The following is a 14,843-nucleotide window of genomic DNA, read 5'->3' as shown; positions in this document are numbered from 1 at the left end:
GTGCCTGGGAACATCTATGTTTGTGAATATAAAGAAGGTCTGATTCCCCTCTGGTACCTACTCTGGAGCATGGGAGCTGACAAGAGAACCTACTTCGCTCGGTGGGGTCTAGTGTGGCCCACACTGATCAGCTGCAAAGCGGCAACTTCAGCATAAGGATGCTTTTCCACGGGGAGAAAGAAAGCAAATCATTGTAAATGCATATGGTTTATAGGCTGGACTTAGGAGTAAAATGGAAAGAAGTTTCTCCAAGCAGATTGATGAATTTATGGTGTGGGACTTCGGGGTCTTGTGCAGAGGATCTTAGAAACCAAAGCTTCTTGAGATCTTCAGTTAACACCTGGCTTATCGTCAGAGTACAAGGCCTCTGAGCATAGGAGGAAACGGTTCTGTTGAAATGGAGGAAAGACTTTGCCCACAAAGGGAGGCTGGGATGCCAACTGTGTTGGACCACTAACAGCCAGGTCAGCAGCTGGATACCTGCAGCTGCCCCCCAGGCGACAGAGAAGATGTTCTACTCCAGTACTGAGTTAACAGGCTCAGAAACCAAAAGGGATAGTGGCACCCTGGCCCTGGGTCACTATGAGTCAGCACAGACTCAATAGCAGGGAGTGATCTAGTTCACAGGTCTGAGTCAGGTTCCTCCTGCACTCTAGAGCCTAAAACATACCTGCAATCAGTGCTGTTTTCAGGTTTCTAAAGTCTACCAAGCACACTGTCACATGGGTTCTCCCAAACCTTTTGATAGTATACTTCATTTGATGGTCCACTGAGAGCAGTATTGGCATGACTCGCTAGTGTTCCAAGGTGTCACCTTAAAGAATCAATGGCAGTAGAACTTCATCTGGGGAACGCAGCAGCCTGGAAGATAAGGGCCAAAATAAAGGTCCATGATTTGAAAATTGGGGGGCTTTGTTTTAATTTTCTAAGCAATTTCTTGCTGCTTTTTAGCACTGTGAAACAAGTTGCGGTGTGGGAGGAGAGATGGACGGAAAGAAAAGAGACTGTTTAAATAGGAGACTGTACTACACGGTGTGCCTGCCTGTAAAAAGCAAGAACCAGAGGATCTCAGAAATACATATTTTTAAAAGATTTTTCATTATGACTTCCTAAAAAGGAAGGGGGCAAAGGAAAGAGGAAGTGGAAAGCAGATAATGTAGAGACTCGGACAGCCCACTAAAACAAGGAAAAACTCTACAGATACACTAGTATACTCCTAGTGCAATGTTCCCTTGATATAGCTTTGGGGGAAGTCTATCTGGAAGTCTAAAACTGGGGAATGTTTTGTTCATTAACAGATCTATTGTTCCTAGTTTGTCTTGTTGGTTGTCTTGTTGGTTGGTTAGTTGGTTGGTTGTCTGGTTGGTTGGTTGGTTGGTTGGTTGGTTGGTTGGTTGGTTGGTTGGTTGGTTGGTTGTCTGGTTGGTTGGTTGGTGTATTTTTCTTCACCTGGAACAACAGGCAAAAATAGGATGGTTGTACTTTGATTCCTCGCACCAAATGTAATTAGAAGGAGCATAGAGTAGAAGTGATCAATAGAGAGCAAGGTGAAAATGATGGCAGCCAAGTAGAACATAAGGAAGAAAGGATGCCAAGAAAGGAGACAGGCGTTGAGGGGAGGGTGGGACAGCATCCACTTAAGCAGTCAAATTAGCCAGATCCACTCAGATGACTAAGTTGTAAGTGTGCTCATTCCTTCAAGTGAAAGGAAACCCAAAATTCCATTATAGGGCCATTGGCACCTTTGACTGGCAGTGCCACTAGGTCTTCTATATGAATTTCTGCCTAGGACCAGATCCTGTTACAACTGGGGACACATTTAGACAAAGATGGAGTCAAACCATCAAATAATTAGGCAGCACACCTTCCCCTAGAAACCTTGTCTGCTGTTGCTATCTGCTGCTGTTAAATTGGCCCCAGCTCACGTCAACTCCATGCACAATGCAACAGCGCAAGGAAGCATGCATGGTCCTGCACCATTCCTGGGAGCGCCTGTGTATTCAAAACGATAATATATAGGCCTGTCTTCTTGATCAGTCTTAGGCCAGAAGCTTTGCTGAAATCTACTCAGCATCACAACACACAAGCCTCCTCAGACGGAGAGGTGGGAGCTGCACACCAAGTTCACTGGCCAGGAGTCAAGCCCAGGTCTCCTGCAAGGGAGGTGGGAATCCTGCCACTGAACCACAAATGCCTCCAACCATAGATGCTGTCTAGCGGAGCCTGGCCCCTGGAGCTCTGTGCGTGTCAAGGGAACTGAGCTGCACAGGGTGTTCGGTGGCTGCTTTCTCAGAAGCAGATGGCCAGGTCTTTGGATGGACCTTTGATTAGCAGCAGGATGTGTTAACTGTTTACCCCACCAAAAGGCTCCGTTATAAAAAGCCTATAAAGGGAATTAAAACTCAACCAAATTATTGTGCAGTTTTATGTGCATTCAGACATTGGGATAAGTTCTTCTTGGGAGAGAGGCAGAATAAGTTTCAGCTTCCCCTGAAGCCCCACTGCAAATCCTTTAAACTACAAAGAGCATCAGCCACACTCTAAACATCCCTTAAATTGAGATTCTCACATTACACTATGTAATTTTATTACTGTCACGCTTGTTTATTGTCTGTCTCCTTACCACTGGATATGAGCCCAATAAAAGCAGAAACTGCCTATTAGGCGCACTGGTGAATCCAAAGTGAACCGGACAGTGACTCCCACATACCATACATTCAATATATATATTTGTTCAATGACTGAAGAGTAGCTACGTGATTCCCCAGCCTCAATTCCATCCGGAGTCAGGTTGAGGCATGAGTTGAAAATGGACTGACTAGGAGCACATACAGCCAGAGATAAAAGCAGATCTCTGAAGACTTCTGATAAAGAAATGAAAATTAGAAAATGACATGTTTTAGCAAATGTTTATTTATATCAAAATACAAAACATTTCTGAAGCAGAGTAATGTTACATGAGAAGCAATTAAATACTAAACTTCTCGCAATCGGTCTAACTTGCAACACTTCCAGGGGCCTTCGCCGGCCATACCACTAGTCCTCAGAGTTGCCTTTTTACTTTGTTTGCTTATTTTAATGTTCAATTCAGGATGGATATGGAGTGTCACTGGTGATGAATTGGTTGGGACTCAGCAAGCCTGAAAATACCAGCGAGTGGAGCCTGACATGACAGCCTGGGCACGAAGCAGGCTGCACATTGGCTCCCTAATTGATTAAAGGGAGGGTGTCATTTAGTTTGTCAACTGGCAAGAGTCAATGGCCAGAGGAGTCACTACCCTCCATAGCCAGGGCAGGCATTATTGCTTCGTGGTCTTCACTGTGGACCGAGAGAAAGGGGCAGGTCAGCCCATAGCAGTCCACCTGTGTGTAGTGACGGCAGCTAGAGCAGGCCTGGACCCAAGAACAGGGAGCCCAGGGAACCTGCAAGAGGAGCCTTCTCCCCGAAGAAACCAAGAAAGCTTGGGCAGGAGAAAAGCCCTTGCTAGTCTGCAAGTCTGTGATTCGATTGTTGGAGGTACCCACCCCTTGGAAGGGCCTTTAGTAAATCCTTAAGAGTTTGGATATTTTGAGGGAAAAGCACCTGGTTGAGAGTGTAGCTGTTTCCAGTGCGTCTCCATGCCCTGATAGAGAGAAAAGGGAGGGAGACCGAACACAGGGGAGCAAACACTCTCCCCATCCCACATCCATCCACTCCCCGAGCCAACGTGGACCTCCCTTTCCGGGCCCAGTTCATGGATTCACTTTGGCATTTGTATCTTTAAGCATGCCTTCACATGTGCACACACACGTGTTCAAACGCAAAAACCCCCACACATAAACATGAGTGTGCACACACACGCCTGGTTTCCTTTCACACTTGACTCAGGAAGTAGAATGGTGGCCCACATGGTCACCACCCCCCACCCCCATCTTCTCCAAGGCTTCTCCTTGGCTCACAGGTGCCCCCAACCCAGCCCCAGGCTTGGCACAAGCTGGCATTCCCAGGCTTTTGAGAAGAGGGTGAGAGAGCAGGAAGCTCAACAGAGACAGAGTATACAGAATATAGATTACGTTCATATAAGGCTTTGGTACAGCACCAATTTAACGTTCCTAAAGTTTATATTTCTAAGTTGTCTTTTGGAAGAAAAAAAATGCTTACTGAAAAAATAGTGTTTTTATTTACTTTTGAGTTACATACCTGAAGTTTAAAAACTAAGCTTCTAGTTGCCATTCATATTCCCACTCCGTGGTGTTCTTCTATGTGCAGCTGTACAATTTGTTGGTCTGTCTTTTAATGTTGAACCGAAGCTGACCAACACCCCCCCACCCCCCCTAAGAAGCCAGCTTCTCATTAAAACTGACTTTAACCGGCCCATACACACGAAGAGAGAGAACACAGAACCACCCCCTAAATTTCCCACCCCAAACCCCTAGGGAGAAAAAAATAAATAGAAGAAAAAAATACAACAAGATTTAAAGAACCAGAGGAAGGAAGGCGTTTCAGTCCAACCGGACTCTTCAGGAACAGCACCATAGAGCACCCTGGCGCAGTTACATTGTAATACTCAATATTCAAGAAATGGAAACGAGGTTCAAATGGTCGTCACCAGAACGTCATCTGGCATAGATGAGGGGTAGCCCCCAAAGAAAGTTAAGGAAGAGAAAAAGTTCGAAATGAGAGTAAGAAATCCCATGACGAAACAGATAGTCACATCCAGACTTATCAGAAAAGAAAGACTGATGTAAGAGGCCACTGGGTGCCTAGAGGTACTAAGTTCCTAAGGAGTCTTGGGAAGGCAGCATCGGAGTCCCTCCCAACCCACTGCCTGTTCACCCCCCGAGCCTTCTGTGGGTTTATAGACCACAGGATGAAACGAGGGAAAGAAATTCATATAAAAATTACCCCCATGTGTGCAATGGAAGGATTACATACAGAATGATGAAGTCTTTCTGGGCGGTGGAAAACTGTTGAAGAAAAAGGGGACCAGATGTAGTTGGCATGAAGGAGGATGTGCCCCCTTCAAATTAGGCTTAGGAAAAGAAGGAGCAAATGGCGAAAGCAGCACCCATCCATGCCCTTGGTCACTTGGCCCATGAATCGTAGGTAGGAAAATAAGTCTGGATGGAACAATAGGTACGAAATTAGGTCTGGGCGCAATTGTAGTTAGGAAATTAAATCTATTTTCAACATTGGATATATCTATAGAGATATAGAAAGATATTTACTCATGTAACTTGATGAATAGTGATTTAAATTGCTATTCTTCCTTCCAATGATCAAGATAATTCCATAAAATACCCAGTCCCAGTCCCGAGACACAGTCATCATTTCCTGGACAATACTCCAACACTGTAGTCAATCCCTTACTTACAAGAAAAGTGCTGCCTAGATATCCCCCTCTTAACTTCTACATCCCCAACGGGCTCAACATGACCAGCTATAGCAAAGAGGAGAGGTAGGGCCTCAAAAAAAAAAAAAATCAATGTGCAATCAAACTACTGGTTGGTGATAAAAAGTAAACCACATGGCCTCACACTGAGCCTTGGGGAAGCAATTCCCAGTTGATTTGTCTACTCCCAACTTTTATTTTTTATATAGCTGGAAAAAAGTAGCAAAACTATAACAAGACTCTAGAGCCCCTATCTTCTACCAAATGGTAAGAGCACCAACGTTCAATATTCCTTCTACCCAAAGTAACATACCAAAGGGGTGTGTTCCAATCACAGGACCAAGTCTCCATCCCTGGTAGTGACAATCCATTCCACTACCTGAAAGGTTCAATAAGACAGGAAATAATGCTTGTTCCACCTACAATCAAAGTCCAAATCACGTTGCCCCACATGCCTTTGGAAGTAACTGGTCCTTTAGAGAAACTAGATATTTATGTTGGGCTACCCCTTGAACATCTGTCCACCATCACCTGTCTGAGCATGAACTCATGGCCAGGATACTGAAAAGAGAAGAGCGAGCAGAAGTTCCTCCCAAACTCCAAAATTTCCAGGTAACAGATATGACCCTTATCTTCTCTTTCCTCCCAAAGGTGAAGAGTGGCCCACTGAGGAATTGGGTGGGTTTGTGGAGGTCCCCAACCCTTTTTGCTGAGGTTTCTAAGGCTGAAGCCTTAGAAGGAAAGTTGAGTTTGGGACTAACTCTGGGATGACTGGGAATCTTAGTCTCGAGGTGCCTATAGTGCTGGAGTGATCGATTGTGCTGGTTGTATGTGTGCCAGAGGGATAAATAGGCTATGGAGACATGGGGGCGGTGGGGGGGGTGACTCCAAGAGTCAACAGTGCAATGATGTAAACTCCTGTTTGTGTGGATGCTATGGTGGGTTCCAGGAAGTCCCACACTGGGATAGGGCATAGAATGTGAGCTTTATCATGCTAACCTCTCTGAAGAATCTTACTGCATACCCCCCTGATCTCCTGCAGACACTATGGAATGATCTGTCACCTGCCAACATGGACAGTGCCACAGGGGTCCTGTGTTGAAGGCCCGCCAAGCTCATGTTCTACTGTGGCATTGAAAATGGGAAGTATTGTGAGCACCTGATCTTGGCGCCCTTCATGAGTGGCAGGACTCCATAAGGTTCATCGAAAGTCTAACAACCAGGAGTCAGATTTCAGCTCCACCCCAACCTACTCTTCCCAGAACACCCAAAAATGTAAACAGAGCCCTCCCCACTCATGAGGCCTCTTAGCTCCTTTCAGGATCAAATTCCCTAAGACAACTCTTGGGTAGCATCATATTTTCTTTGGGGGACGAGGATTGGTATTGCCTTTTTGTTCTAGTTCATGAGCAAGGATAGGGCAGGGAGATGGCAGCCAGGCACTGTCCGGCTGCTTGCACCATCTGACCCTGCACCATGTGTAAACCCATCCCTCTGAGCTCTTGGCAGGTATGAGGAAATGGCTAGCACCCAGAAGACAGCTGCCAAGACTTGCAAGGGCTTGGCCCCTGTAGGAAATATAAGGTCTGGAATTCTTAGGGCGGCACACTGATTCCTGCTCAAATACGCCAGAAACACATAGCCTGGGTGAAGTTCTTCTAAAAGGCAGTACAGTCCTATAAAAGGCACAGGCAAGGTATCAGGAGAACCCTCCTGCCCATCCTCAGGCTCCCAGCCATGCCTATCACTACCGCTTGGGTCTCCTCTCACACACAGTGTCCCAGGAGTGGGCCAGCTCCTTTCTGGTGGCATTTAATTTTCCAATTCAAAAGAATAACTGACTGAAAATGTGGCACAAAATGCTGCAAGCCACAACACTTCCAGGATCACTGGCACAGATCTCTGGGACCTAAATCCTGGTGGCAGCCTCTCAAAACTCTCCCCAGATGCCTCCGCCCCACACTATTCCTTCGAGGTGCGGCTTGGGTCAAGGTGGTGCAAGCCAGCACAGGCAGGACTCTAAGCCTCCAGCTGACATTCAGCCACGCCCTTTTGATGCTTTTGAGCTAGATTGCTTCAGAGGCACTGGATTCCACTCCAGAACAATGTGGGGATGAATGAGCAGGCTCAACTGCCCATAATCTCAGTAAAGGAAAAACCTGTAGCGATCTAGTATGATCTCTCACAATTGATTCGCTTGCCCTTTCTGCGAGTGTGTTATTTGCTCTCTCTCTCTCTTTTTTTCTTTTTCATTTCTATCCAAAAGCCCCAAAGGTTACTGAAAGGATGAGAAGTAGAGGGAAGAGAGGCAAGGAAGAGATAGCAGGACATGAGCAAGTATCTCAGACCACTGCAGGAAAGGTAGCAGTGCTCAAGGTATATGCATAGGCATAAAAATAAAGCAAACTATGACTTCATAGATAGATAGATAGATAGATAGATAGATAGATAGATAGATAGATAGATACCAGTAAATAGACTTTATATAGGTTTTCTTTATATGTGTGTGCAGAAATCTAGGGTCCCCATGTCTCTTGCCTGGATTTAATCTCTTGCCCTCCCATCTCCCACACCTGAAATGTCCCACTGTCTTGTCTACCAGTCACTGCTATTGCATCTGATCCTTGCTCCCCACCCACCCCCTTATCTAATAAGTCCCCCTCTCTCCTTAAAATATAACAAATTATATATATATTTATATAATTTTATATACAATCTCCATAAAAATACACTAAAGATGGTATAATACTAATTTAACCTTCCTTTTGAAATGTTATCTAGAAGACCAAGAGTCAACCAAAATGAGAATTTCCAAATTTTGGTACTACTGAGGAAAACGGTGTGTCCCTACCAGTCTCTAAGATACACTTACACACACACACAACTTCCGGAACCCAGGAAATGAATACATGGCACAGACCCCTGGCTGTGGCTCAGAAACCTGGAGAAAACCCGATGGCTAAGAGGGAAATGTGAAGCAGTCCCATTTCTGACTCAGCCATAAACTGTCCACTCATGGCAAACCTTTCGTAGTGTCTTGTTTGTCATAGACATACAAAGAGAGAGTGAATGATGGACAGGTCCCCTCTCAAGGATAGCCAGAAGATCACGAGGAGGTCTGTCCTCTCCATCAAAAGGAAATGTTTGCATCTGCCCTAAGCCAAAAGGTAGTTAAAAGCCTTTAAGCCCCCATCACCAATACGAGGTAAGGTAGGGCATTTGTCCCTTACACCTATTAGAGGACCTTGCACATGACCCGAAAGCATGCTCATGGTATTTCTAAGGCTGACAATGCAATTCGCCCCACCAGAGTCCAACCCTTCTCCCCTCCCAGATTCTCTTCCCACCCAGCCACCTCCAATCAGAAACCATGCACAAGTTCAAGATTCCTAGAACCATTTTAAAAAGGGGGTGAGCAAGGAAAAGAAGCCAAGTTGGTGTGTATATGAGGGTGCCAGGGGAAGGGGGGAGCAGCAGGATGGTGGGGAGCGAGGCTTGGCCTAATTCCTAAAACACATCTGGGTAACCCAGTGACAAGAAGAGGTGGAAATGGTGGAGTACATTCCTCCAAGCCCTAAAAGAAAAAGCAGGCCCAGGTGACCATTCCTGTCACCATCTCTTGGGATGGGGAAAGTGGGTAACCAAATTACCAAAACCAGGAACTGAGAGCTCGTGCTGATTTACTCTAACCCCCAATCCAGCTCTCTGAGCCAATGGTACAAGACAGATAACATTTCAACATCCTCTTCAAAATCCCTAACTACAACTACTGACCCGTCACCGAAAAGAACACGCAACTACGAATTGCTGTCCCACGAAGTATTTATCAGTCTCAAGGCACCCTGCCTCCTCTTGTTATAATATATGGCAAAGCATTAATAATAGATGCATCAATGTGTAATCCTTCCTTATCCTACACAGAAACCCGTTGGGGAATGGAGATGTCTTCACACTTGACTCGGTCTGTGCAGATCTATTCCATTAGCTTCTAAGAAGGACATGAAAACCTTTTCTACTCTCTCAGCAGCTCAACATTCAGCACTCAAAACATCCCATGGGGATGTGATATTTGCTCAAGTTATGTTTTATTCTAAAGTACAAGCAGGAGGAAACATGATATTGGCCCAGAGTAGATCCATTACCATCTAGAATAAGGGGTGGTAATGGTCACCCCTAAGGAAATAGTAAGTTGGCAAGAGTGGCAAATTCCAATCTGGGTTTTGGTCCTTGGTTGACTGACTTCTTCTAAAGAAGGCATTTTTAATTCTGCCTCTTGATCTGAACAGAGGTCAACCACGGTGAATAGAGTCTCTGATTTCCCCCCTTCTAACACAAGCACAGCCTAGTGGTTTCAACTGATGAAAAGAGAAGATGAGGTCAAAATGTCTAGGTATAAAACCACTTTGAAGCTTCTTGGTCTGAAGGAAGCTTAGCTCTTCAAGAAGAGAAGTTGTGTAATGCAGAAGTAAATTCCTCCTCTCCATTTCTACCACCTTACGAACATTCCGAATGGAGAGTAGGAAAGGTAAGCTCACCACTTCTGCTTGTGAGAAGCAACTCAGGAAGCCTGTGGAATAAGTCCCTCTCTTCCACTGATATAGAGCTGCTGATAGGATGAGGATCTCAAGACAAGCCTCCTAAATTGGACCTAAAGAGCACCAAAAATAAATGGGTAACATAGATATACTTGTACATCCAAAGAAGATGCCCATGTTCTGTTTGGGCACTTCAGGGTTCCATGGTTATCTAGAAGCAAGGCGGGGTGGCTCAGAAGCAAGATCTCTGCCAAGATCCCATCTGGGTCTCCAGGCCAGTACTCCACCACCATAATAGTCTTCCAATGACTCTGCCACCTCCAACTCGAGCCCATCACACCCCAAATGATTTTCACTGCTGCTACTTTATGTCTTGCCTTCACTCAAGAGCCATCAGCCCTCACCTTCTTGGGATGGTCTCACACTTGATACTCGTATCCCTAGGGGGAACTCAGTTATCATAAGCCCCAAAGAGAATGATAAAGCTTGGTGTCCCTGTTTTCAAGTTTATTGCCACATCCTAGCACCCCTGGTTGGTCCCTGCTCCATGACTGGTCTAACACTATATGCCCCTTAAAGCCTATATACACGTAGTAAAAGAATGTTGCCTTTTCTAACTCCCCCTGCCAAAACATCCCTGGTCCCACTAATGACCCCATTCAAATGGAGCTGGACATGAGACACCTCCCATTGCCCCCTCTCTATAGAAAGAAATACAGTCATAATGGAACCACACTCCATCCTACTGGGCTCTCTGTTTTGGAGAAGGCGCAGGCAGACCTGATGTGCCAGGGGGAGCAGTCATGGGGTATACTTGGGGGCTGCCCACATCCCTCTCCATCTCAGCCTCTGCCTCCTTCCTACTGCTCCTGCAATCCCTGCGATGGCCAAAGCTCTTTTACATGCAAGCAAAGCAAGCCGAAGATGAACCATTAACTTTTCTTTGCCTATGTTTCTCTACATGGGTATAAAATGTCCTTTATGTACAATTCTCCCCCAGCCCACCCCAACACCCCCAAAAATCATTTTCTAACAAAATTGGAAGAAACAGCTCCAGCCACACACATTTCAGACCTGGATTCAAATCCAGCAGCATAGCAAAGAAGCCAGAAGACTGGGAAGTTCATTTCTTCCCTAGAAAAGCCACTGTTTTTCAACCTTAGCAAAAGGATAAAAAAAAAGAAAAGGTCAAGACAGTCTTCATCTGACTGCTGCCCGGTTTCTTCAGCATGAAAAGGGCATAAGACTAAATAACTGAAAGGAGTTCAACTCTGGGTGTTTCCGCTCACAAATCAAAACAGAGAGCAGGGAAACGACTTGTAATTGTCCACCCCAATCTACCCTGCGGAGCCTCCCCCCAACAGAGTGAAGCGACCCCAGGCACTATAGCTTCCTCGAGGAGGGTCCTGGCTCTATTAGCCCTTTGGGCTGCAGAGAAAGTGGGATCCCAAACAACCTCTCATCCCCGTCTCTCAAGGAAACTACTGGAAGGGGGCAGGCTGCTCAGTAGGAAGGCCTCCCTAGCCAGGCCCAGGGCCCCACATGGCCCATCCTCATGGCTCCTTTTCAAGTACAAAGCCAACTCAATACAGGGCGGTCAGCGGGTCTAAAACCCAGGTTGCCGCCTCTTATTGTTCATTTTCTCTCCCTAAACAATGACAGATTCAAATCCCCCTCAAAGGGCCTGGCCAGGTGTCCATCAGGACTCCTGAGACAGCCGCAGCTTCAAGTCCAGATACAGAAGGCAAGGGTAGCTCAGAAGTGTGAAGTAGAGGGGTAAGTCTTCAGCTGATTTCCTCCATGTTAAGGCTGCTGAACCAGAACAGGGGAGGTTAAGAAGATACATTAAGCCTCCCACATGGTGGGGCGTGGGGCTCCTGGGGAGTGTAAGAGTGCACACTGCGACTGTCCCAGCCAGCACTGTGGGCAAAGGATGCCCGAGGATGGGCACACCCCGTGAGAGACACCCTCCAGACCCATCTTCCCATGTGCACATACGGGCAATGATGGGCATGCCGCGAAGTCTTCACTCCCGTCCCACTGCAGAAGAGATCACGTCCTGACAGTTCCCATTACAGTCCTCAATGGAAGCACTTAAAGTTGCTCCCAGGAGTTCAGGGAGGCCCTTGGCCTTTAGGGACACTGGCACAAGACACAAGCCCTCTTAGTAGGGGAAAAACGAGGCCAAAGCCAGTCTAAGAAGGTTGACGGTCGTTCCTTCACCTCAAGGATGCCACAGCAGAGCAGCCACCCAGTGGCCAGCAGAAAGCATCTGGTCTGATCTGACAGAGGAGAGGGAGGAGGAGGGAGGCAGCCCTTTGCTAGCCTGGGACAGAGCTCACTGGGGCTCCCAGGGCGCACACACTGCCAGTCTTCAGCACCTCACCCACTCTCTGAGCAAGTGCGTCTTCCTCCTCATCTTTTCCTTTGTGTTTACCCTCAGACTTGGACTTCCAGGGAGGCTTGGCCTAAGACATACTAGGGTCTAACAGCCTGACATTCCACAGCATTCATATTGCAGCCTGGGATCTGAGCGGACCACAGGTTTTCCTCTGGTCAAGAACGCACAGCAGGAAGAGCCCAAACAGGCTATAAACTGAGCCCATCTGAGATCCCGCTCCCGAACTTCAGGCAGCCCTGGCCCTGGTGGTCCTGGGAGAAAGGCTCAAGGGACTAAACTGTGGTGGTTCCGGGGGAGAGATGGTTCTGCCTTTGGAATGACCCAACTGTCACTCATCATGGCCGTGGGCACCTCTGGAGGGTGGCGTGGGGCACCGTCCTGAAGGCCCTGTCTCAGAGTGACCAGGCCACCCACATGATGAGGGCAGAAACTCCGCCCCTCGGCATGCCTCCCACACAGTGTGTTTCACATAGACGTGAATTGTGATCATGGGAACCACCCTGGCTGAATCTCAAGGGATTGTAGTGGTCTCTGCTCGCTCAGTGGACAAGATGCAGGAAGCGCAGGCAGGCCTCCAGCAGAAATGGGCCAGACCATTCAGCAGGATGCCTAGGAAAGCGTCGCGTCCCAGCAGCGGCCATCCTGCATAAGTCTTTGGGCTAGTTGTTGATGAGTGCAAGGAGACTAAGAGAGCCCCTGTCCCATGCTTCCACGGCTCCCAAGCTCGGCTAAAGTCCACGCCGATGGGGTGGAGGCATTGTCCCAACATCCACTACCATAGTTGCAGCACCAAGAAGAAATACTTCAAGGACCCCAGTAGCTACCCCCATGCTAGCCAGAAGGCCAGTCTCCTACCCAAGGAGAGCGGAAGAGATGGCAAATGTCTCCACTCGCCCCCGGGCCTCTGTCCTACTCCTGGGCAGCACCGGTACCCGACTGGAAGAGATTCTCATCTTCAATATCTATGAGAGGGCTCCGGAGAAGCTTCTGGAGCTAGTAGTTTGAGCTAGGATAAGTTTTTGGCAGAGGAAGATTTATAACCTGGCCTTCAGAGCCCTCCAGAACCGGGGAGAAGGGAAATCCAAGGCACCCCAGGGGCCTTTGATTCCATCCCATGGGAGCTGGAGGCTGGAAGTGGAGGAAGGCTCTAGGGCAGAGAGAGGATCACAGGCAGCTGAGAGCCGAGAAAGAGCCCCAAGGAGGGGGGGGAGGGTTGGGGGGCTCTGCACAGCCACAATTAACCAATCTGGTGAATTGGCTCCCACAAAAGGGAAGGAGGGTCCAATCAGTCACTTTGGAACAGACTCCAGAGGCAGTTATAAATAAAGTCTCGCAGCCGCAGCATGGCACTGGCTGGACTGACAAGGGAGCCGAGTTTGGGGCCCTGAGGGCCTCACCCCTCTTCCCTACTGCAGAGCAGCTCCTGTTTCTGTAGCCTGAGCCAAACTGGAAGGAAGAACAATGCTGGCCTGGCCCTTTGCCAGACCACCCTTTCGGCACCCGGGAACCAAGAAAGGAAGGCTTCTGTGTAGTTCTGTGGTAACACACTGCCGAGCCCCAAAGCAGGCAGTTTGAGTCGGGGCAAGACCCCGGGCCTGCTCTTGATGGGGAAAGGCAGAGGGCAAGGTTCACTCGGCTGAGAAGGCCACCACTGAGCTGGCCAGCTCGCTGTCAGCTACCTCGCAGTGCTCAGTGTCTGCGGTCTCCTCCTTCCTCCAGCAGCCACAGACATAAACAGCGCTTTGCTTCAATGTACACATATATACACATAGAGAAATTCACGTACTACGGACATAGGCATTGGTGTCTCTATCTCTATATATGTAGAGTTTGGAAGATGAGCTGGAAGTCAAGCCCTCATCCAGAACCTGAAAAACTGAAATAGAAGCTAAGAGCCAGTGTTTTCCTCTTCTGCGCTTACCAAGATCTTTGAAGAGAGGAGGAGGGAAATCAATCTACTGAAGGAGGCAGATCTCCCCATCCCAGTTCATTTCCCATCCTCTGCCCAATGCCCCTGGGGCTACCCCAGCCATCCTCTGAGAATCAGCTGGTCTATGCCTAGAGGGCAATGACCTCTCCACAGGGCAAAGAGCAGGCAGACCGGGATCTGGACCATCCTCAGAACAAAGGCCAGGGCGACCCACACTTGCCAAGGAGGACAGGTGCCCACCGCACACCATGTCCTCACGCAGCCTTTATCATGTCCCTCCCCTTGCCCTTCTACCCGACTCCCTGCCCTAGAGTACGTGGGGCTGTGTGGCGCTACAGCAGAGTGGCGTGGCCGGGGTCGTCATGGTCCACACTGTTGAGAATCGCCGTCTGGTCTTCTGGAAGCTGGCGGTGACACAAATCAGAGAGGCGGGCAAAGGGATCGGGGCGAGAGTGTCGCTTCTTCTTTCGGAGGCAGACAGCTTCATCGGGCCACAGAACCTGAGAGCTTGGAAGCTGCTGAGCCTGGGAGGCAGAACCGTCTAAGGAGAAGGGGAGAAGTAGACAAAAGCGGTGAGTGAAAAATGGAATGCACCAGCGCGCACA

The 14,843-nt window shown here is 48.0% G+C and overlaps 1 protein-coding gene across 1 annotated transcript in view; it reads right to left on the bottom strand.

The window, feature by feature from the left end:
* Positions 1–8,126: 8,126 nt before the first annotated feature.
* The window catches only part of IGSF9B (immunoglobulin superfamily member 9B), a 57,507-nt gene continuing 50,790 nt past the window's right edge, over positions 8,127–14,843 (bottom strand). The window contains exon 20 of the mRNA XM_075564070.1: positions 8,127–14,779. Within this exon, the coding sequence (XP_075420185.1) occupies positions 14,571–14,779 (209 nt within the window). The 3' untranslated portion in view covers positions 8,127–14,570. The remainder of the gene's footprint in view (positions 14,780–14,843) is intronic.

This window comes from Tenrec ecaudatus, chromosome 12 (genome assembly GCF_050624435.1).
Source record: "Tenrec ecaudatus isolate mTenEca1 chromosome 12, mTenEca1.hap1, whole genome shotgun sequence".
Classification (NCBI taxonomy): Eukaryota; Metazoa; Chordata; class Mammalia; order Afrosoricida; family Tenrecidae; genus Tenrec; species Tenrec ecaudatus.
This window is presented reverse-complemented; position numbering and strand designations above follow the sequence as displayed.